Source organism: Crocodylus siamensis, chromosome 6 (genome assembly GCF_052110815.1).
Source record: "Crocodylus siamensis isolate JL-2025a chromosome 6, ASM5211081v1, whole genome shotgun sequence".
Classification (NCBI taxonomy): Eukaryota; Metazoa; Chordata; order Crocodylia; family Crocodylidae; genus Crocodylus; species Crocodylus siamensis.
In genome coordinates this window covers 24,556,923-24,577,970 of record NC_143400.1, presented here as the reverse complement: position 1 = coordinate 24,577,970, position 21,048 = coordinate 24,556,923, and the positions used below count along the sequence as shown (strand labels likewise).

General features: G+C 64.3%; 1 protein-coding gene across 1 annotated transcript; it reads left to right on the top strand.

Moving 5' to 3' along the window:
- The first annotated feature begins 101 nt into the window (after positions 1 to 101).
- Positions 102 to 18,431, top strand: LOC149861774 (uncharacterized). The gene is made up of 18 exons (XM_090053809.1): positions 102 to 324; positions 499 to 864; positions 3,586 to 3,861; positions 4,003 to 4,278; positions 4,583 to 4,663; positions 4,780 to 4,871; positions 5,010 to 5,045; positions 5,171 to 5,196; positions 5,291 to 5,512; positions 12,316 to 12,405; positions 12,852 to 13,108; positions 13,283 to 13,648; positions 16,370 to 16,645; positions 16,787 to 17,062; positions 17,367 to 17,447; positions 17,564 to 17,655; positions 17,794 to 17,829; positions 17,955 to 18,431. The coding sequence occupies exons 1-18, from the start codon at positions 102 to 104 to the stop codon at positions 18,000 to 18,002; spliced, it is 3,120 nt and encodes a 1,039-aa protein (XP_089909935.1). The 3' UTR covers positions 18,003 to 18,431.
- Positions 18,432 to 21,048: the final 2,617 nt, after the last annotated feature.

Here is a 21,048-nt window from a genome sequence, read left to right as displayed (position 1 = left end):
GGGGCGATGGGCGACCAGCAGCTCCCGCAGCTGGGCAACCCGTGCTGCTGTGCGCTTCCCCGGGCAGTGCCCTGGCACCGCCTGCGCCCCGAGTCTTCGCGATGGGCGGGGGGGCCGGCTTCAGCGCTGCCCCGGCCCGGCCCCCCAAGCGCGGCGAGCAGGGCCTGGCCCGGGGGCACAAGGCTGCAGCCCGGGCCCCCGGCGGGCGGGCGGGGCGGGGCCGCGAGGAGCTGCTCCGCCCCCCCGGCCCCCGCCCCGGCCCCTCCCAACCAGCAGCCGCCGCCCGGGCCATGGCGGGGCCGAGCCGGCGGCTGCTGCTGGCAGGTGAGCGGGTCCCCCCCCGCCCCGGCCCGGCGCCCTCGCACACGCGAGCACGCGCACAGACGTGTGCCCTGGCACTGGCCACGCGTGTGCGCGCGGGGCCCGGGGGCGCGGGCAGGGGCGGGACGGCCCCGCGGGACCCCTGCCCGGCCCGGCCCCAGCTCTGCTCTCCCGCAGCCGCGGTGCTGGGCTCCTGCCTGCAGCCCGCGCCGGCCCAGCCCCGCATCGCCGTCACCGCCGCCCCGCCGCCGGCCCCGCGCCTGGGAGGCAGCGTCACCCTGGCCCTGCAGCCCCCGCCGGCGGCGCCCATCCCGGTCTGCACCTGGTACCGCGCGGCTAAGGCTGAGGCTGCATCACCCGCCGAGATCCTCACCTACGCCCAGGGCACGGGGCAGAGAAACGGCACCAGCTACACGGGGCGCGAGACGGGGCGGCCCGACTGCTCCCTGCACATCGCGGGGCTCCTGCTCAGTGACTCCAGCCCCTATTCTCTGTGGCTGCCCACGACAGGCGACCTGGTCACCGAGAACGTGACGGTGTTTGGTGAGTGTCCCCTGGCCCCGCGGCGCGGCTCCGGGCGCGGGAGGGGTCAGTCCTGGGGGCACCGGGCGGGATGGGCGCGGGCACCTGCTGTCCAGGACACGGGACCTGGGCGGGCTGGTCTCACACGCGCCCCCCGGGGAAGTGCCCTGGTGTGCCCCCGTGCCCAGAGCTGCTGGCCCTGTCCGGCTGCCCCTGCACCGGCCTCGTGCCAGTGGCGTGTCCAGGCCAAGCCGGGCTGCGCTGGCCCATTGCGCGCATACAGCCGGGGGCAGGATGGTGGCACGGCGGTGCCTCCCGGCATCTCGAGCGTGGGCGCTGGTCCTCGGGCGTGCGGGGGGTGGGGAAGACTCGGGGTCCGCGACGGCCCTGGTGGGAAAGAAGGGCTGAGGCCCAGGCGACAGCCAGGCAGGAACTGCCCGTGCGGCCGAGCTGCGGTTTCCTCTCCAGAAAGGCGAAGCTGGGGGCGGGGAGCGGGCCCAGCCCTGCTGGCTCCTCTGCCGGTTTTCTGAGCCCGTTTCCTGGAGCGCGTCCTGCGCTTCGCACCCAGCGCTGCCCGGGCACGGCCGGCCCTGCCCACTGCCAGTGCTCCGCAACGCCGGCGTGACGCCTGCTCGGAGCGACCGGGGCCTCACCTCCCCCAAGGGGGTCACAAAGCTCCCCCCAAACTGCACATGTGGGCAAACTGCCCCAAAACACCCAGGCTCCCACAATGCGCTGGGGTGGGCCCCGGGTTCGAGCATAGAGAGCAGGGACCGTGGTAACGTGGCCTTTGCCCCGCGGGCACAGGGACGCTGTCGCAGCCCAAGGTGACACCCCCCAACCCCACGTGCGAGGCCGGCTCCGTGCCAGCCCCACGGTACGGGTGGTTTCATAACGACACTGCGCTGCCTGGCGCGGGGCAGACTTTGACCTTGGCCGTGCTTGGCTGGGGCCAGCAGGGCACGTACCGCTGTGAGGGGCACAACCCCATCACCGGGCTCACGGCCGCCAGCCGCCTCCTGGACCTGCGGCTCTGGGGTGAGTCGCGCCCAGGCCCCGAGACCCTCCGGTCACTTCCCCTGGGGCAGGGGTCCCCTGGACCCCCGTCAGCCCCGAGGCCTCTCGCGCTCAGGGGAACCCCTTGACAGCGCCCCCCGGCGCCATCCATGCTCCATCCACGTTCCCTGCTGTGACGGCCACGGGGGGACTCATAGAATCACAGAAGTTGGGTCAAAGGGACCTGGTAGATCTTCAAGTCCAACCCCCTGCCAGGGAAGGAGAAAAAAAAAACTGGGCTCAAATGATCCCGGCCAGGTAGGCATCCAGCCTCCTCTTAAAGCCCCCCAGGGTAGGAGCCAGCACCACTTCCCTAGGAAGTTGGTTCCAGATCCAGCCGCCCTGACCGTGAAGTAGTTCTTAGGGATGTCTAACCTAAACCTCCTCTCCAACAACTTGTGGCTGTTATTCCTTGTCATGCCGGGGGGCGCTCGGGGAAACATGGTCTCTCCCAAACCCTCACCAGGTCCCCCTCAGCCTTCGCTTGTGGAGGATGAACAGGTTCAGGTCCCGCAGTCTCTCATTGTAGGGCCTCCTCTGGACCCTCTCCATGTTGTCCACATCCCTCCTGAAGTGCGGCACCCAGACCTGGACGCAGTACTCCAGCTGCGGCCTGACCAGTGCCGCATAGAGGGGGAGGATCACCCCCTTGGACCTGCTCGAGATGCATCTGTGGATGCACGACAAGGTGCAGTTAGCCCTGCCAACTGTGACCTCGCATTGTCGGCCCATGTTCATCTTGGAGTCAGTAATGACTCCAAGATCCCTTTCTGCCTCCGTGCTCTCAAGAAGGAAGTTTCCCATCTTATAAGTGTGCTGCTGGTTACTACTGCCCACATGCGGCACCCTGCACTTGTCAGTGTTGAAGCGCATCCTGTTTTTGCTAGCCCACCCCTGTAACCTATCCAGGTCTTGCTGCAGTCTTTCCCTCCCTACTAGTGTGCTCACCTCACCCCAAATTTTGGTATCATCAGCGAATTTAAACAGGTTGCATTTCACCCCATCGTCCAAATCGCTGATGAAGAGATTGAACAGCACAGGCCCAAGGACTGAGCCCTGAGGGACTCCGCTGCTCACTTCCCCACAGGTCGAGTATGACCCGTCCACCACCGCTCTCTGAGTGTGACCCTTCAGCCAATCTGCAATCCATCTGACTGTGTAGGCATCAGTGCCACAGTCGGCCAATTTTTTAATGAGGATGGGGTGGGAGACATTGTCAAAGGCCTTGCTGAAGTCCAGAAAGACTACGTCCACAGTGACACCTGCATCCATTGCCTTTGTGACCTGATCGTAAAAGGCAGTCAGGTTGCTCTGACAGGACCTGCCCCTAATGAAACCATGCCGGTGGCCCTTGAGCATCATCTCTGAGGCTGGCCCATCGCAGATGTGCTCCTTGATGATCTTCCCGGATGGGGGGACAGCACCGTTTCCCCTGCGTCATCCTGTGCAACCTGTCTGCCTTCCCCACACCCGCCGGCACCCCCGGGCTCAACCGCGGCCCCCGCGGCGGGGACCACGATGGTGTTGAGGGCGGGCTGGGCCTGTGGGTGTGGCTGGGGGAGGTCAGCACCCAGGGGCCTGATCCTGGACAAGCCGGGCTGCAGGATCCCACCTTCCCCAGTACCTGTCGGGGCACGTGGGCAGGGGCAGGTGGGAGCCCAGTAACGCCGCCTCCGTCCCTCACAGAGATGCTGTTGCAGCCCAAGGTGATGCCCCCCAGCCCCACGGTGGTGGAGAACAGCACCCTCGAGCTCACGTGCGAGGCCCCCCCCAGCACCGAGGTGCTGCTGTGGGAGCGAGACGGCTCTGTCCCGGTGCCCAGCGGCCGCGTGGGGCTGTCCCCGGGGAACCGGACCCTGACGGTGCGGGGGGTCGGCCGGGACGACACTGGTAGTTACACTTGTGAGGTCAGGAACCCCGTCAGCGCAGCGCGGAGCAAGGGGGACATCGTGACCGTGATCTGTGAGTATCAGCTGCCCCCGGCCCTTGGGCTCAGACACAGCGCAGCTGGCTCTGGGGTGGGCGTCAGGGCTCATATCACACTCCGGGATGCGGCTGGCTCTGGGGTGGCCATGGGCAGTGTTGTCCCTCACTCCTCCGCAGATGGTCCAGTCGCTGCCCACATCAGCCCGCCGGGGCCCCTGCACCCGCTGCTCGGCGACAACGTGACCCTGAGGTGTGCGGCCAACGCGTTCCCGGCCCCGCAGTTCCACTGGTCCCACAATGGCTCTGACCGGGTCCCAGCCCTGACCGGCGCCGTCCTGAGCCTGGCGCTGAGGGGCACGGAGCAGACAGGCATGTTCGAGTGCCGCGCCACCAACCCCCGCACGGGCCGCAGTGCCACCGCCTTCGTCTCCATTGGCCTGGGGCAGCAGGAAGGTGAGTCTGGGGCCACCCCCAGCCCGTGCTGCCTGGGGTCAGGCTGCTGCCTGCCGTGGTCCCAGCACTGAGCATGAGAGGGCTACGTCTGTGTGCTCTTGACACCTGCCCGGGACCCCCACGGCCAGGACCCCGTGTCTGCAAGCCCCCGGGTTCTCTCCCATTGGCGGGGGAGGGGGAGGTTAGGCACGTGCTGCCGTCTCCATCAGCCTGGGGCAGGCAAGTTCCCCTGGGCAGCGCTGCGGGGACCGGGCAGGGGGAACGAGGGGTCTCTGCCCCACTCTGATCTTTCCCCATGATGCAGGTCCCAGTCTCTCAGCCGGAGCTGTGGCTGGGATCACGCTGGCGGCCGTAGTGCTGGCGGGGGCCCTGGCCTGTGTCCTATGTGAGTAGCTGCCCTGATGCCTGGCCCCCCACCCCACTGTGTGAGGGGAATGGGGCCTGTCGGGGGAGCTCCAGGACACGTGGGTCCCCAGTCTCAGCCTCTCTCCTCTCCCCTAGTCCGACACTGTCGGAGGAAGACCCCACGGGACAGCAAGGAGTCCCCCCCCGTGTATGAGAATGTGACCCCCCAGGCCTCAGTGGGGGCAGTGGTGAGTGACAGGGGCTTGACCCCCCCACCCCAGTGCCCCTCACTCCCAGCCTGCAGCCCCCTGCCTTTCCCCCTCTGTGCTATGGTCCCCGGGGGCATCTCTGGTGCTAACGACCCTCTTGCCTCCGTCTCTGCCCAGGCCCAGCCCGGGAGCTCCCCCGACCCCACCTACCAGGTAAGGGCCCCCCCACCCCGCTGCTGAGCTCCAGGCAGCTCATCAGGCCCCAGTGCCGGGAAGGGCTGGGAACGTCTCCGCCCCGCCCCCCCCAGTGTCTCTGACCTGCCCCTGTCTCCTCCCAGACGCTGCAGCCCGGCACCAGGGACCTGTATGAGGAGCTGAGGACCTGAGCGATGTCCCCCAGCCCAGGGCACTTGACGCCCCCACTGTGGACAAATACAGAAAAACCTCGCTTTTTGCAGGTTCGGCATTCGTGGTTTCACACATTCGCAGATGCTGGACCTGCATTTTAAATACACTCGATACACTTCGAGGAGCTCCTCGGGCTCTGTACTTGCTGCCGCCATGCTCCCGCTGCCCCCCCAGAGCCGCTGGGGCACCGCGCTCTTCATCGCAGGCCGTATTCACGGATTTCCCCTCACGGGGGTACGGGAATGGATCCCCGCGAATGGCGAGGGTCGCCTGTAAAGCCCGGCTGGTTTGCTGCCTCCCCAGGCAAACCCTGTTTGGGCTTCCAGGGTGAAAGCTCATGGGAGGGAGCCAGGGGAGACACCATGATCTGGAAGGTGGTTTACCTGGCAGGACAATCAGCCTCTCCCCGCATTCCGCTCATGTTGAGCAAATTCTTTTTGGTATTGGTTGGTGGAAACGGAGCGTGCTCCGTCCACTCCATGCATTGACCTGGTATTGCAGTGCTTCCAGGACCGGTGCAAAAAAAAAAAAAAGAAAAAAAAAAAAAGGGTGCCTCCCTCCTATGACTTTGGCCACCACGGAAACAGGGCGTCAAGATCCAGACGGCATCTCTGCCCTCTTCATTGTCACCTATGGGTGGTTGAGGGTGTGGCGGGCCAGTAGGGGGCGCTCCTGCACTGAGCCACCCCCCTCCCAACACCCGACCACCTTCCCGGCTCCGAGCGCCTCCCCGGGGGCCTCCCACGTCCAGCCGACCCCCCTCCTGGAGCACACTCGCTAGCCTGGGGGTAACGTGCCGCCACCACCCTGAGAAGGGACTCTCTCGGCCCTGTGTCTGCGGGAAAACACAGGCCGAATAGTCCTACGGGTGCTCGACCCAGTACAGGCACTTGAGGCACTTCCCCAAGCCGGGGGCCAAAAAGGCAAGTCTCCCTTAGTCCACAGACCTAAAGGGTCTCTTGGGCATAATTTAGACCCACCCCTCAATAAGTCTCCCACATCGGTCACAAAGGAGGACTTTATTGATTACAGGGGTAGGGTGAAAGTAGTGTCAAGATTGAGCAATATAATAGAAATCCTAAAGTGCAAACAGTGTGGCTGAGGTAGCCTTTTGATCACGCATCCGAGTTACTGCCAGCCAGGTATCTACCCAGATCTCAAGTAGCTTACTCACAAGCATCATCCCGAGGCTGTTGGGGATCCCCTCTGGAGGCAGGCCATTTCTCGCTCATGAGTTATAGGGGAGAGAGCCAGTTTCAGATGGTCAAGCTCCTCTCTACATCTGAGTCCCCGCATGGCTGCTGCCCACTCCTCCTGGGCAGCCTTAACTTATATAGCCCCTGTGACCTCGTTCACCTGGTCCAGTGGAGGCCAGCACCTGTTGGCTGTCAGCCAATCAATTTGAAATACATCACTCGTTGCCGGGCAGACTCCAGCCTACCAGGTAGATGCCCCTCACCCCGGTAGGTGATACCAGTCTCGTAGGCAGAGGGAGCAGGTTTCCCCTCCCTCAGGACTGCAGCCAGCTCAGGTTACCTAAAGAGAGAGGGTGAGGGTGCGTCTCCTCTGCTGGGCCCGTCCTCATCACATGGTCACAGGGCAGATTTTGGGGAGAAACAAAGGTGGCTTTCTGCCACAGAGGGCATGAATGCTGCATGCCCCCAGCGAGCGGGGGTGTGTGGCGATCTCCCACAGGCAGTAGCAGTGCTGTCGGCGGCAGGACCATGGCGGTGGTAAACGGGGAGCTCCCGCAGGCAGCCACGGCACTGTCAGTGGCAGGGCGGGGCGTGGTGAGCAGCAGTCAGCGACCCCCCCACAGATGCTGCCAGCAGCGTCAGTGGTGGCCAGCAGTGATCATGGGCCATCCGCAGACAGTGCCGGGGTGGCAAGCAGCGACTGCTCGCAGGTGCCATCGGCAGTGTCAGCGGCACCTTCTTGCAGGGCATGCGCTGCCACGCTAAGGGGGTGCTCGTGCACCCTGGCGCACCCCCTACACACTGCCAGTGGTTGCGGGCATGGGACCCAGACGTCTGGGCTCCCAGCACCCTGTGCCCTCATCCTCCCGCGAGCCCCACTCCGCTCCCAGAGCTGGAGGGAGCCCAGGCGTCCAGGTTCCTCACCATAAGCCCCGCGATAACCCTCCTCTCCTGGACTAGGGAGGGAACGCAGGCGTCCTCACTGCTGACTGGGAATGAACGCAGGAGGCGGGGATCCCAGTGCCCCTCCCCAGCATCCCCCACCCCCCCACACACAGTCCCCACTCTTGTCACAGCCGGAGGGAGCCGAGGCATCCAGGCTCCCTGCCCTAAGCCACTCGACGCCCCGCTCCTGTCCCAGACCTGGGAGGGAGCCGGGGTGTCTGGGCTCCCAACACCCCTGCTCTCATGCCCCCCAGACCCCACTCCCCCCGCCCCAGAGCTGACAACAATGCAGGCGTCCAGGTTTGCGGGGAGGGGGGAAGCGGGAATCAGACACAGAGGGCTGGGAGAGACCTCAGGAGGTCACCTCCAGTCCAGCCCCCTGCTCCAAGCAGGACCAGCCCCAGACAAGGCTTTGTCTACCCCGGGCTGCAACACCTCCAAGGATGGAGACTCCCCCACCTCTCTGGGGGCCTGTTCCAGTGCTTCACCACCCTCCGGGGGAGAAAATTCATCCTAATGTCCAAACTAAGCCTCTCTTGCTGCAACTTGAGCCCATTGCTCCTTCTGTCATCGGCCACCACTGAGAACAGCCCAGCTCCATCCTTTTTGCAGTTGCCCTTCAGGGAGCTGAAGGCTGCTGTTCAGTCCCCCCAGTCATCTCTTCTGCAGACTAAATCAGCCCAGTTCCCCCGGCCTCTCCTCACCAGTCCTGTCCCCCAGCCCCACAACAATTTTCATTGCCTTTTGCTGGACTCTGTCCCACGCGTCCACATCCCTCCTGCAGCGGGGCCCAGCTGGACACGGGACCCCGGGCATGGCCTCCCCCGTGCACAACAGAGGGGAAGAATTGCTGCCCAAAACCTACTGGCACCGCTCCGACCGGTGCAGCCCAGGACGCCGGTAGCCTTCGTGGCAGCTGGGGCATGCTGCCGGCTCCTATTCAGCTTCTTGTCCCCTGTCACCCCCGGGTCCTTCTCTGCAGAGCTGCTCCCCAGTGAGTCAGCCCCAGCCAGTCCTGGGGTCCGGGACTGTGCTGTCCCAAGTGAAGGATTTTACACTCATGAGATTTCTTTTGGCCCAATCCCCTGCTATGTTGAGGTCTCTGTAAACCCCAGCCCTACCCTCCAGCATATCTACTCCTCCCCACTTCTTGATGTCATCTGCAAACTTGCTGAGGGCGCCTCCCCTCCCATCTTCCCCGGTCCTTGATGAAGATGTTGAACAAAACATCTAGCATTGATTACTGCCCTCTGAGGCCGATGCTCCAGCCAGTTTTCTATCCCCCTTACGGTCCATGGATCCAGCCCGGACTTCCTTAGCTGGCCTGTGGGAATGCGGTGAAGACCATATCAGACACCTTGCCCAAAAACCAGGGGCACCACGTCCACTTGTCTTCCCGCGCCCACAGGGCCAGGGAGGCTGCAAACCAGCCGGGCTTCACTTAGCTGCAGTGGGGGGCTCCAGTGCACCCGGGATCCCAGCATGCACTGGGCCGGGGTGGGGGCGCACTGCTCTGGTCTGCAGCTCCTGGTGCAGGGCCCGGGCCCGGGGCTGCAGCATCTGCAGGGAGCTGAGGGCAGGTCAGAGACACCCAGAGGAGATGAGCAGGGGATGGTCCCGGTGCGGTGAGCCCCCCTGCCCAAACACCCCCGCACCCCCTTCCCCCGCTGCCGGGGGGAGCCCAGGCGCCCGGGCAACGACTCAGAGCAAGTCGGCCAGGGCCCCCCCGGCACCGCGGCAGCCAGCACGGTCCCAGCCCCGGCTCCGGACGCGCCGAGCGGGGGCACACCTGAGACGCAGCCCCGCGGGACCGGGGGCAACGGGGCTGGGACCAAGTCGACCTGCAAGTCAGGGCCACGCTGCGGCTGAGGGGCAGGACCGGGGGCCCCAGCGGGGATGTGGGTGTCATCCAGACCGTCTGCGGGGAGGGCGAGGGCTGACACTGCCCGCAGCCACCCCAGAGCCAGCCGCATCGCACAGGTCCCGTTACACCCAGCCCGAGTGCCCACCCCAGAGCCAGCCACATCCCCGGCCTGTGATGCCAGCCGCACTGTGTCTGACCGCGGGGGCCGGAGATGGCCGATACCAGAGATCCCGGTCACGATGACCCCGTCCCTCTGCGTGACAGGCTGAGAGCTATGGGGCACGATTGTTCACCAGAGCGCCCCAAGGGATGACGAGGTCAAACGGTCACAAACTCCTGCAAGACCGTTTCAGGCTGGACATAAGGAAGAATTTCTTTACTGTCCGAGCCCCCAAGGTCTGGAGCAGCCTGCCAGCAGAGGTGGTTCAAGCACCTACACTGAACACCTTCAAGAGCAAATTGGGTGCTTATCTTGCTGGGATCTTGTGACCCCAGCTGACTTCCTGCCCTTCGGGCAGGGGCTGGACTGGATGATCTTCTGGGGTCCCTTCCAGCCCTGATGTCTATGAAATCAATGAAATCTATGAATGATCTCTGATGATTTTTTTCTAGAATCTTTCCAGGGATTGAGGTCAAGCTGATTCACTGGTCGTTCCCTGGATCCACTTTCCTCCCTTGCTTGAAGATGGGCACCACATTGGCCTTCTTCCCATCTTCGGGTACTTCACCTGAGTGCCAGGAGTTTCCAAGTATCTTTGCCAGTGGCTGGGCTATGACTGCTGCCAGCTCCCTAAGTGCCCTGGGGTGCAATCTGTCAGGACCTGCTGACTTGAAGGTGTCCAGCCTCTCAAGGTGATCCTTTAAAGGTCTACACCGATGCTGGCTATAAGTTCACCCTCACCCCGGCCATCCCATGTCTTGCTAGGCAGGGTGGTCCATTTAGGTCGATGAAAAACTGACACAAAGCACTCTCTTTCATGCACTTTGAGCTGACAAGTGAACCACAAGGGCCACTTGGCAGAGTGTTGAAGGTGGTGTTTTTATTTATTTATTTATTTATTTATCTTCTTTTTTTCGCCCCAAAAAAAAATAATAATAATAGCGTGGCAATGTCCAGCATGGTGTCCGGGTTCGCTGACATCTGTGTCATGAAGACCGGTCCCTTAATTATATCTTGTGGCTAGGTTTGTTAATCTTACTGACATGTAAGCAAAGCTGTATTAAATCAGCTAAGTCTGCAGTTTTATACTTTGGTTCTGCTTTTTAAAACTCATGTTGGTTTCATGACTGATACAAACAGGTATAGAAAAACGTTACAGGTTATACTCCAGATGTGCAAGAAGCGTCTGCAAAAAACAGTTTCATAAGCTCTATTTTAGCCAATATTTATTATGTGCCTTTATCAGATACGCTCATATAGCAAATTCCTTTTTTGCTATAAGTTGCTCATTAACAAATTAGATTTAGACAGACTAGAGAAATGGGCGGATGGTGACAGGAAGGGGTTCAACGTAGACAAATGCAGGGTGCTGCGCCTGGGGAGAAGGAGTCCACAGCGCACGCGGGCTGGGGAGCTCCCCCCTTGTGAGCACAGAGGCTGAAAGGATCTTGGAGTCATTACTGACTGCCAGATGAACATGGGCCGGCAGTGCGGGGACGTGGTCGGGAAGGCCGACCGCACCTTGTCGTGCATCCACAGGTGCATCTCCAGCAGGTCCAGGGAGGTGATCCCCCCCCTCTGTGCAGCACTGGTCAGGCCGCAGCGGGAGTACTGCGTCCAGGTCTGGGCGCCACACTTCAGGAGGGATGTGGACAGCATGGAGAGGGTCCAGAGGAGGCCACTCGCATGGTCGGGGGCAGCAGGGCAGGCCCTACGAGGAGAGGCGACGGGACCTGAACCTGTTCAGCAACAGCAAGCGGAGGCTGAGGGGGCATTTGGTGGCTGCCTACAAACTCGTTAGGGGAGATCAGCAGCAAATAGGCAGGGCCCTGTTCCCCCAGCAGCACCTGGGGTGACGAGGAGCAATGGCCAGAAGCTGCTGGAGAACAGGCTTAGGAGACTGTTTCCTGTTCGGGGGACCAGGATCTGGAACCAACTTCCCAGGGAAGTGGTCCTCGCTTCTACCTTGGGTAAATTCAAAACCAGACTGGATGAACATGTGTCTGGGGTTGTGTGATCCCAGCGCCTGCTCCGGCCAGTGGCGGGGGGTCGGACTAGATGATCTGCTCAGGTCCCTCCTGACCCCAAACTGCTGTGAAACTATGAAACCCTTTTGGTTCTGGCCATCACAGCCCCCACCGCACTCCTGGGGCTGGCAGCCTCTGGAGGCGTGGGCCAAGGCCGGGCGGAGGCAGGTGGCCAGCGCGGAGGCTGCAGGGGGAAGGGACGGAGCTCGTGCGGGGTTGAGGCAAGCCGGGCACCCCCACGGTGAGGCAGGGGCGCTGGGACTCAGCCAACAGGCGGGTGGGGGGCGGATATGTGTGGGCACAGAGACACAGACGGACGGGGGAGGGCGGCAGGCCAGACAGACCCCACAGCCCAGTGCCCAGGTGGGGGGCAGGAAGAGGACCCCAAGCTGCCACTCTGATGCCCTCACCCTGGCCCCCCCCTCCAAACCCAGGGACCCCCAGGGCCCTGCTCACACACAGCCCCAGCCTGTGCCTGCCTGGGCTTGAGCCTGCAGTTCTGCTGCCCCCAGGCCCCTGGCGCACCCGGACACCTGGGTGCTGCGGAGGGGACATGGCACCCATCTGGGCTCCGGACTCGGGGGGCGGGGGCGGCCGCTCCACGCTGCCCCTTCCCGGGGCCAGGCTTCCTCCAGGGGCGGCCCTGCACCCGCCCTGCTCACCGGGGGGCCCTCACTGCCGACCCGCAGCCCCTCCGCTGCACCCTGCATGCCAACTCCCTCTGCTCCTGCTCAGGACTCCTGGGTGCCATTGACCTCTCCCTGCCCCCCCCCTTTCCCCTTGCCTCCCTGTTGTCACCTGCCAGGACCATGCCCCAGGGGCACGTCCCCATGGCCGGCACCTGGAGGGACCCCTTGAGCCACCCCCCTCTCCTCCGGGCTAGGCCGGCCGCAGCCCCACAGCTCTTCCTGGCTGTGCTGGCGCTGGCGCTGGCACGTCTCTGTTCAGACTGCAACCTCCGGGGGGGCACGACGTGGGCTGTGGGCATGGCCAGGGGAGGGGGGGCTGCAGGTCGGGAGTGAGGGGCAGGGAAAGCCCTTTAGAGGTGCACTTCCCAACAGTGCCCCCCACTCCAGAGGCACGGCCCCCCCAAGTCCCGGGGGACGGGGCTGGTGGGGGCAGTGCCGAAAGGGCTACAACGGCCCGTGCTGCAATGCCCGGGCCGCCGGCGACCGCCCCCCGCAGCTGGGGACTATTTGATGTCCTCAAGCCACGCGGTGGTGACCGCCGCTCCCTGTGAGCCGCCTGCGGCTGGCGGCCGGCGGTGGACGCGATCCCCGCACCTCCGATGGGGTGCGGGGCGGATCTGATGTTAAAACCCCCGAGGGAGGGGGGTCCCGCTGCTGGCCGCTGGGGCGATGGGCGACCAGCAGCTCCCGCAGCTGGGCAACCCGTGCTGCTGTGCGCTTCCCCGGGCAGTGCCCTGGCACCGCCTGCGCCCCGAGTCTTCGCGATGGGCGGGGGGGCCGGCTTCAGCGCTGCCCCGGCCCGGCCCCCCAAGCGCGGCGAGCAGGGCCTGGCCCGGGGGCACAAGGCTGCAGCCCGGGCCCCCGGCGGGCGGGCGGGGCGGGGCCGCGAGGAGCTGCTCCGCCCCCCCGGCCCCCGCCCCGGCCCCTCCCAACCAGCAGCCGCCGCCCGGGCCATGGCGGGGCCGAGCCGGCGGCTGCTGCTGGCAGGTGAGCGGGTCCCCCCCCGCCCCGGCCCGGCGCCCTCGCACACGCGAGCACGCGCACAGACGTGTGCCCTGGCACTGGCCACGCGTGTGCGCGCGGGGCCCGGGGGCGCGGGCAGGGGCGGGACGGCCCCGCGGGACCCCTGCCCGGCCCGGCCCCAGCTCTGCTCTCCCGCAGCCGCGGTGCTGGGCTCCTGCCTGCAGCCCGCGCCGGCCCAGCTCCGCATCGCCGTCACCGCCACCCCGCCGCCGGCCCCGCGCCTGGGGGGCAGCGTCACCCTGGCCCTGCAGCCCCCGCCGGCGGCGCCCATCCCGGTCTGCACCTGGTACCGCGCGGCTAAGTCTGAGGCTGCATCACCCGCCGAGATCCTCACCTACGCCCAGGGCACGGGGCAGAGAAACGGCACCAGCTACACGGGGCGCGAGACGGGGCGGCCCGACTGCTCCCTGCACATCGTGGGGCTCCTGCTCAGTGACTCCAGCCCCTATTCTCTGTGGCTGCCCACGACAGGCGACCTGGTCACCGTGAACGTGACGGTGTTTGGTGAGTGTCCCCTGGCCCCGCGGCGCGGCTCCGGGCGCGGGAGGGGTCAGTCCTGGGGGCACCGGGCGGGATGGGCGCGGGCACCTGCTGTCCAGGACACGGGACCTGGGCGGGCTGGTCTCACACGCGCCCCCCGGGGAAGTGCCCTGGTGTGCCCCCGTGCCCAGAGCTGCTGGCCCTGTCCGGCTGCCCCTGCACCGGCCTCGTGCCAGTGGCGTGTCCAGGCCAAGCCGGGCTGCGCTGGCCCATTGCGCGCATACAGCCGGGGGCAGGATGGTGGCACGGCGGTGCCTCCCGGCATCTCGAGCGTGGGCGCTGGTCCTCGGGCGTGCGGGGGGTGGGGAAGACTCGGGGTCCGCGACGGCCCTGGTGGGAAAGAAGGGCTGAGGCCCAGGCGACAGCCAGGCAGGAACTGCCCGTGCGGCCGAGCTGCGGTTTCCTCTCCAGAAAGGCGAAGCTGGGGGCGGGGAGCGGGCCCAGCCCTGCTGGCTCCTCTGCCGGTTTTCTGAGCCCGTTTCCTGGAGCGCGTCCTGCGCTTCGCACCCAGCGCTGCCCGGGCACGGCCGGCCCTGCCCACTGCCAGTGCTCCGCAACGCCGGCGTGACGCCTGCTCGGAGCGACCGGGGCCTCACCTCCCCCAAGGGGGTCACAAAGCTCCCCCCAAACTGCACATGTGGGCAAACTGCCCCAAAACACCCAGGCTCCCACAATGCGCTGGGGTGGGCCCCGGGTTCGAGCATAGAGAGCAGGGACCGTGGTAACGTGGCCTTTGCCCCGCGGGCACAGGGACGCTGTCGCAGCCCAAGGTGACACCCCCCAACCCCACGTGCGAGGCCGGCTCCGTGCCAGCCCCACGGTACGGGTGGTTTCATAACGACACTGCGCTGCCTGGCGCGGGGCAGACTTTGACCTTGGCCGTGCTTGGCTGGGGCCAGCAGGGCACGTACCGCTGTGAGGGGCACAACCCCATCACCGGGCTCACGGCCGCCAGCCGCCTCCTGGACCTGCGGCTCTGGGGTGAGTCGCGCCCAGGCCCCGAGACCCTCCGGTCACTTCCCCTGGGGCAGGGGTCCCCTGGACCCCCGTCAGCCCCGAGGCCTCTCGCGCTCAGGGGAACCCCTTGACAGCGCCCCCCGGCGCCATCCATGCTCCATCCACGTTCCCTGCTGTGACGGCCACGGGGGGACTCATAGAATCACAGAAGTTGGGTCAAAGGGACCTGGTAGATCTTCAAGTCCAACCCCCTGCCAGGGAAGGAGAAAAAAAAAACTGGGCTCAAATGATCCCGGCCAGGTAGGCATCCAGCCTCCTCTTAAAGCCCCCCAGGGTAGGAGCCAGCACCACTTCCCTAGGAAGTTGGTTCCAGATCCAGCCGCCCTGACCGTGAAGTAGTTCTTAGGGATGTCTAACCTAAACCTCCTCTCCAACAACTTGTGGCTGTTATTCCTTGTCATGCCGGGGGGCGCTCGGGGAAACATGGTCTCTCCCAAACCCTCACCAGGTCCCCCTCAGCCTTCGCTTGTGGAGGATGAACAGGTTCAGGTCCCGCAGTCTCTCATTGTAGGGCCTCCTCTGGACCCTCTCCATGTTGTCCACATCCCTCCTGAAGTGCGGCACCCAGACCTGGACGCAGTACTCCAGCTGCGGCCTGACCAGTGCCGCATAGAGGGGGAGGATCACCCCCTTGGACCTGCTCGAGATGCATCTGTGGATGCACGACAAGGTGCAGTTAGCCCTGCCAACTGTGACCTCGCATTGTCGGCCCATGTTCATCTTGGAGTCAGTAATGACTCCAAGATCCCTTTCTGCCTCCGTGCTCTCAAGAAGGAAGTTTCCCATCTTATAAGTGTGCTGCTGGTTACTACTGCCCACATGCGGCACCCTGCACTTGTCAGTGTTGAAGCGCATCCTGTTTTTGCTAGCCCACCCCTGTAACCTATCCAGGTCTTGCTGCAGTCTTTCCCTCCCTACTAGTGTGCTCACCTCACCCCAAATTTTGGTATCATCAGCGAATTTAAACAGGTTGCATTTCACCCCATCGTCCAAATCGCTGATGAAGAGATTGAACAGCACAGGCCCAAGGACTGAGCCCTGAGGGACTCCGCTGCTCACTTCCCCACAGGTCGAGTATGACCCGTCCACCACCGCTCTCTGAGTGTGACCCTTCAGCCAATCTGCAATCCATCTGACTGTGTAGGCATCAGTGCCACAGTCGGCCAATTTTTTAATGAGGATGGGGTGGGAGACATTGTCAAAGGCCTTGCTGAAGTCCAGAAAGACTACGTCCACAGTGACACCTGCATCCATTGCCTTTGTGACCTGATCGTAAAAGGCAGTCAGGTTGCTCTGACAGGACCTGCCCCTAATGAAACCATGCCGGTGGCCCTTGAGCATCATCTCTGAGGCTGGCCCATCGCAGATGTGCTCCTTGATGATCTTCCCGGATGGGGGGACAGCACCGTTTCCCCTGCGTCATCCTGTGCAACCTGTCTGCCTTCCCCACACCCGCCGGCACCCCCGGGCTCAACCGCGGCCCCCGCGGCGGGGACCACGATGGTGTTGAGGGCGGGCTGGGCCTGTGGGTGTGGCTGGGGGAGGTCAGCACCCAGGGGCCTGATCCTGGACAAGCCGGGCTGCAGGATCCCACCTTCCCCAGTACCTGTCGGGGCACGTGGGCAGGGGCAGGTGGGAGCCCAGTAACGCCGCCTCCGTCCCTCACAGAGATGCTGTTGCAGCCCAAGGTGATGCCCCCCAGCCCCACGGTGGTGGAGAACAGCACCCTCGAGCTCACGTGCGAGGCCCCCCCCAGCACCGAGGTGCTGCTGTGGGAGCGAGACGGCTCTGTCCCGGTGCCCAGCGGCCGCGTGGGGCTGTCCCCGGGGAACCGGACCCTGACGGTGCGGGGGGTCGGCCGGGACGACACTGGTAGTTACACTTGTGAGGTCAGGAACCCCGTCAGCGCAGCGCGGAGCAAGGGGGACATCGTGACCGTGATCTGTGAGTATCAGCTGCCCCCGGCCCTTGGGCTCAGACACAGCGCAGCTGGCTCTGGGGTGGGCGTCAGGGCTCATATCACACTCCGGGATGCGGCTGGCTCTGGGGTGGCCATGGGCAGTGTTGTCCCTCACTCCTCCGCAGATGGTCCAGTCGCTGCCCACATCAGCCCGCCGGGGCCCCTGCACCCGCTGCTCGGCGACAACGTGACCCTGAGGTGTGCGGCCAACGCGTTCCCGGCCCCGCAGTTCCACTGGTCCCACAATGGCTCTGACCGGGTCCCAGCCCTGACCGGCGCCGTCCTGAGCCTGGCGCTGAGGGGCACGGAGCAGACAGGCATGTTCGAGTGCCGCGCCACCAACCCCCGCACGGGCCGCAGTGCCACCGCCTTCGTCTCCATTGGCCTGGGGCAGCAGGAAGGTGAGTCTGGGGCCACCCCCAGCCCGTGCTGCCTGGGGTCAGGCTGCTGCCTGCCGTGGTCCCAGCACTGAGCATGAGAGGGCTACGTCTGTGTGCTCTTGACACCTGCCCGGGACCCCCACGGCCAGGACCCCGTGTCTGCAAGCCCCCGGGTTCTCTCCCATTGGCGGGGGAGGGGGAGGTTAGGCACGTGCTGCCGTCTCCATCAGCCTGGGGCAGGCAAGTTCCCCTGGGCAGCGCTGCGGGGACCGGGCAGGGGGAACGAGGGGTCTCTGCCCCACTCTGATCTTTCCCCATGATGCAGGTCCCAGTCTCTCAGCCGGAGCTGTGGCTGGGATCACGCTGGCGGCCGTAGTGCTGGCGGGGGCCCTGGCCTGTGTCCTATGTGAGTAGCTGCCCTGATGCCTGGCCCCCCACCCCACTGTGTGAGGGGAATGGGGCCTGTCGGGGGAGCTCCAGGACACGTGGGTCCCCAGTCTCAGCCTCTCTCCTCTCCCCTAGTCCGACACTGTCGGAGGAAGACCCCACGGGACAGCAAGGAGTCCCCCCCCGTGTATGAGAATGTGACCCCCCAGGCCTCAGTGGGGGCAGTGGTGAGTGACAGGGGCTTGACCCCCCCACCCCAGTGCCCCTCACTCCCAGCCTGCAGCCCCCTGCCTTTCCCCCTCTGTGCTATGGTCCCCGGGGGCATCTCTGGTGCTAACGACCCTCTTGCCTCCGTCTCTGCCCAGGCCCAGCCCGGGAGCTCCCCCGACCCCACCTACCAGGTAAGGGCCCCCCCACCCCGCTGCTGAGCTCCAGGCAGCTCATCAGGCCCCAGTGCCGGGAAGGGCTGGGAACGTCTCCGCCCCGCCCCCCCCAGTGTCTCTGACCTGCCCCTGTCTCCTCCCAGACGCTGCAGCCCGGCACCAGGGACCTGTATGAGGAGCTGAGGACCTGAGCGATGTCCCCCAGCCCAGGGCACTTGACGCCCCCACTGTGGACAAATACAGAAAAACCTCGCTTTTTGCAGGTTCGGCATTCGTGGTTTCACACATTCGCAGATGCTGGACCTGCATTTTAAATACACTCGATACACTTCGAGGAGCTCCTCGGGCTCTGTACTTGCTGCCGCCATGCTCCCGCTGCCCCCCCAGAGCCGCTGGGGCACCGCGCTCTTCATCGCAGGCCGTATTCACGGATTTCCCCTCACGGGGGTACGGGAATGGATCCCCGCGAATGGCGAGGGTCGCCTGTAAAGCCCGGCTGGTTTGCTGCCTCCCCAGGCAAACCCTGTTTGGGCTTCCAGGGTGAAAGCTCATGGGAGGGAGCCAGGGGAGACACCATGATCTGGAAGGTGGTTTACCTGGCAGGACAATCAGCCTCTCCCCGCATTCCGCTCATGTTGAGCAAATTCTTTTTGGTATTGGTTGGTGGAAACGGAGCGTGCTCCGTCCACTCCATGCATTGACCTGGTATTGCAGTGCTTCCAGGACCGGTGCAAAAAAAAAAAAAAGAAAAAAAAAAAAAGGGTGCCTCCCTCCTATGACTTTGGCCACCACGGAAACAGGGCGTCAAGATCCAGACGGCATCTCTGCCCTCTTCATTGTCACCTATGGGTGGTTGAGGGTGTGGCGGGCCAGTAGGGGGCGCTCCTGCACTGAGCCACCCCCCTCCCAACACCCGACCACCTTCCCGGCTCCGAGCGCCTCCCCGGGGGCCTCCCACGTCCAGCCGACCCCCCTCCTGGAGCACACTCGCTAGCCTGGGGGTAACGTGCCGCCACCACCCTGAGAAGGGACTCTCTCGGCCCTGTGTCTGCGGGAAAACACAGGCCGAATAGTCCTACGGGTGCTCGACCCAGTACAGGCACTTGAGGCACTTCCCCAAGCCGGGGGCCAAAAAGGCAAGTCTCCCTTAGTCCACAGACCTAAAGGGTCTCTTGGGCATAATTTAGACCCACCCCTCAATAAGTCTCCCACATCGGTCACAAAGGAGGACTTTATTGATTACAGGGGTAGGGTGAAAGTAGTGTCAAGATTGAGCAATATAATAGAAATCCTAAAGTGCAAACAGTGTGGCTGAGGTAGCCTTTTGATCACGCATCCGAGTTACTGCCAGCCAGGTATCTACCCAGATCTCAAGTAGCTTACTCACAAGCATCATCCCGAGGCTGTTGGGGATCCCCTCTGGAGGCAGGCCATTTCTCGCTCATGAGTTATAGGGGAGAGAGCCAGTTTCAGATGGTCAAGCTCCTCTCTACATCTGAGTCCCCGCATGGCTGCTGCCCACTCCTCCTGGGCAGCCTTAACTTATATAGCCCCTGTGACCTCGTTCACCTGGTCCAGTGGAGGCCAGCACCTGTTGGCTGTCAGCCAATCAATTTGAAATACATCACTCGTTGCCGGGCAGACTCCAGCCTACCAGGTAGATGCCCCTCACCCCGGTAGGTGATACCAGTCTCGTAGGCAGAGGGAGCAGGTTTCCCCTCCCTCAGGACTGCAGCCAGCTCAGGTTACCTAAAGAGAGAGGGTGAGGGTGCGTCTCCTCTGCTGGGCCCGTCCTCATCACATGGTCACAGGGCAGATTTTGGGGAGAAACAAAGGTGGCTTTCTGCCACAGAGGGCATGAATGCTGCATGCCCCCAGCGAGCGGGGGTGTGTGGCGATCTCCCACAGGCAGTAGCAGTGCTGTCGGCGGCAGGACCATGGCGGTGGTAAACGGGGAGCTCCCGCAGGCAGCCACGGCACTGTCAGTGGCAGGGCGGGGCGTGGTGAGCAGCAGTCAGCGACCCCCCCACAGATGCTGCCAGCAGCGTCAGTGGTGGCCAGCAGTGATCATGGGCCATCCGCAGACAGTGCCGGGGTGGCAAGCAGCGACTGCTCGCAGGTGCCATCGGCAGTGTCAGCGGCACCTTCTTGCAGGGCATGCGCTGCCACGCTAAGGGGGTGCTCGTGCACCCTGGCGCACCCCCTACACACTGCCAGTGGTTGCGGGCATGGGACCCAGACGTCTGGGCTCCCAGCACCCTGTGCCCTCATCCTCCCGCGAGCCCCACTCCGCTCCCAGAGCTGGAGGGAGCCCAGGCGTCCAGGTTCCTCACCATAAGCCCCGCGATAACCCTCCTCTCCTGGACTAGGGAGGGAACGCAGGCGTCCTCACTGCTGACTGGGAATGAACGCAGGAGGCGGGGATCCCAGTGCCCCTCCCCAGCATCCCCCACCCCCCCACACACAGTCCCCACTCTTGTCACAGCCGGAGGGAGCCGAGGCATCCAGGCTCCCTGCCCTAAGCCACTCGACGCCCCGCTCCTGTCCCAGACCTGGGAGGGAGCCGGGGTGTCTGGGCTCCCAACACCCCTGCTCTCATGCCCCCCAGACCCCACTCCCCCAGCCCCAGAGCTGACGACAATGCAGGCGTCCAGGTTTGCGGGGAGGGGGGAAGTGGGAATCAGACACAGAGGGCTGGGAGAGACCTCAGGAGGTCACCTCCAGTCCAGCCCCCTGCTCCAAGCAGGACCAGCCCCAGACAAGGCTTTGTCTACCCCGGGCTGCAACACCTCCAAGGATGGAGACTCCCCCACCTCTCTGGGGGCCTGTTCCAGTGCTTCACCACCCTCCGGGGGAGAAAATTCATCCTAATGTCCAAACTAAGCCTCTTTTGCTGCAACTTGAGCCCATTGCTCCTTCTGTCATCGGCCACCACTGAGAACAGCCCAGCTCCATCCTTTTTGCAGTTGCCCTTCAGGAAGCTGAAGGCTGCTGTTCAGTCCCCCCAGTCATCTCTTCTGCAGACTAAATCAGCCCAGTTCCCCCGGCCTCTCCTCACCAGTCCTGCCCCCCAGCCCCACAAATTTTCATTGCCTTTTGCTGGACTCTGTCCCACGTGTCCACATCCCTCCTGCAGCGGGGCCCAGCTGGACACAGGACCCCAGGCATGGCCTCCCCCGTGCACAACAGAGGGGAAGAATTGCTGCCCAAAACCTACTGGCACCGCTCCGACCGGTG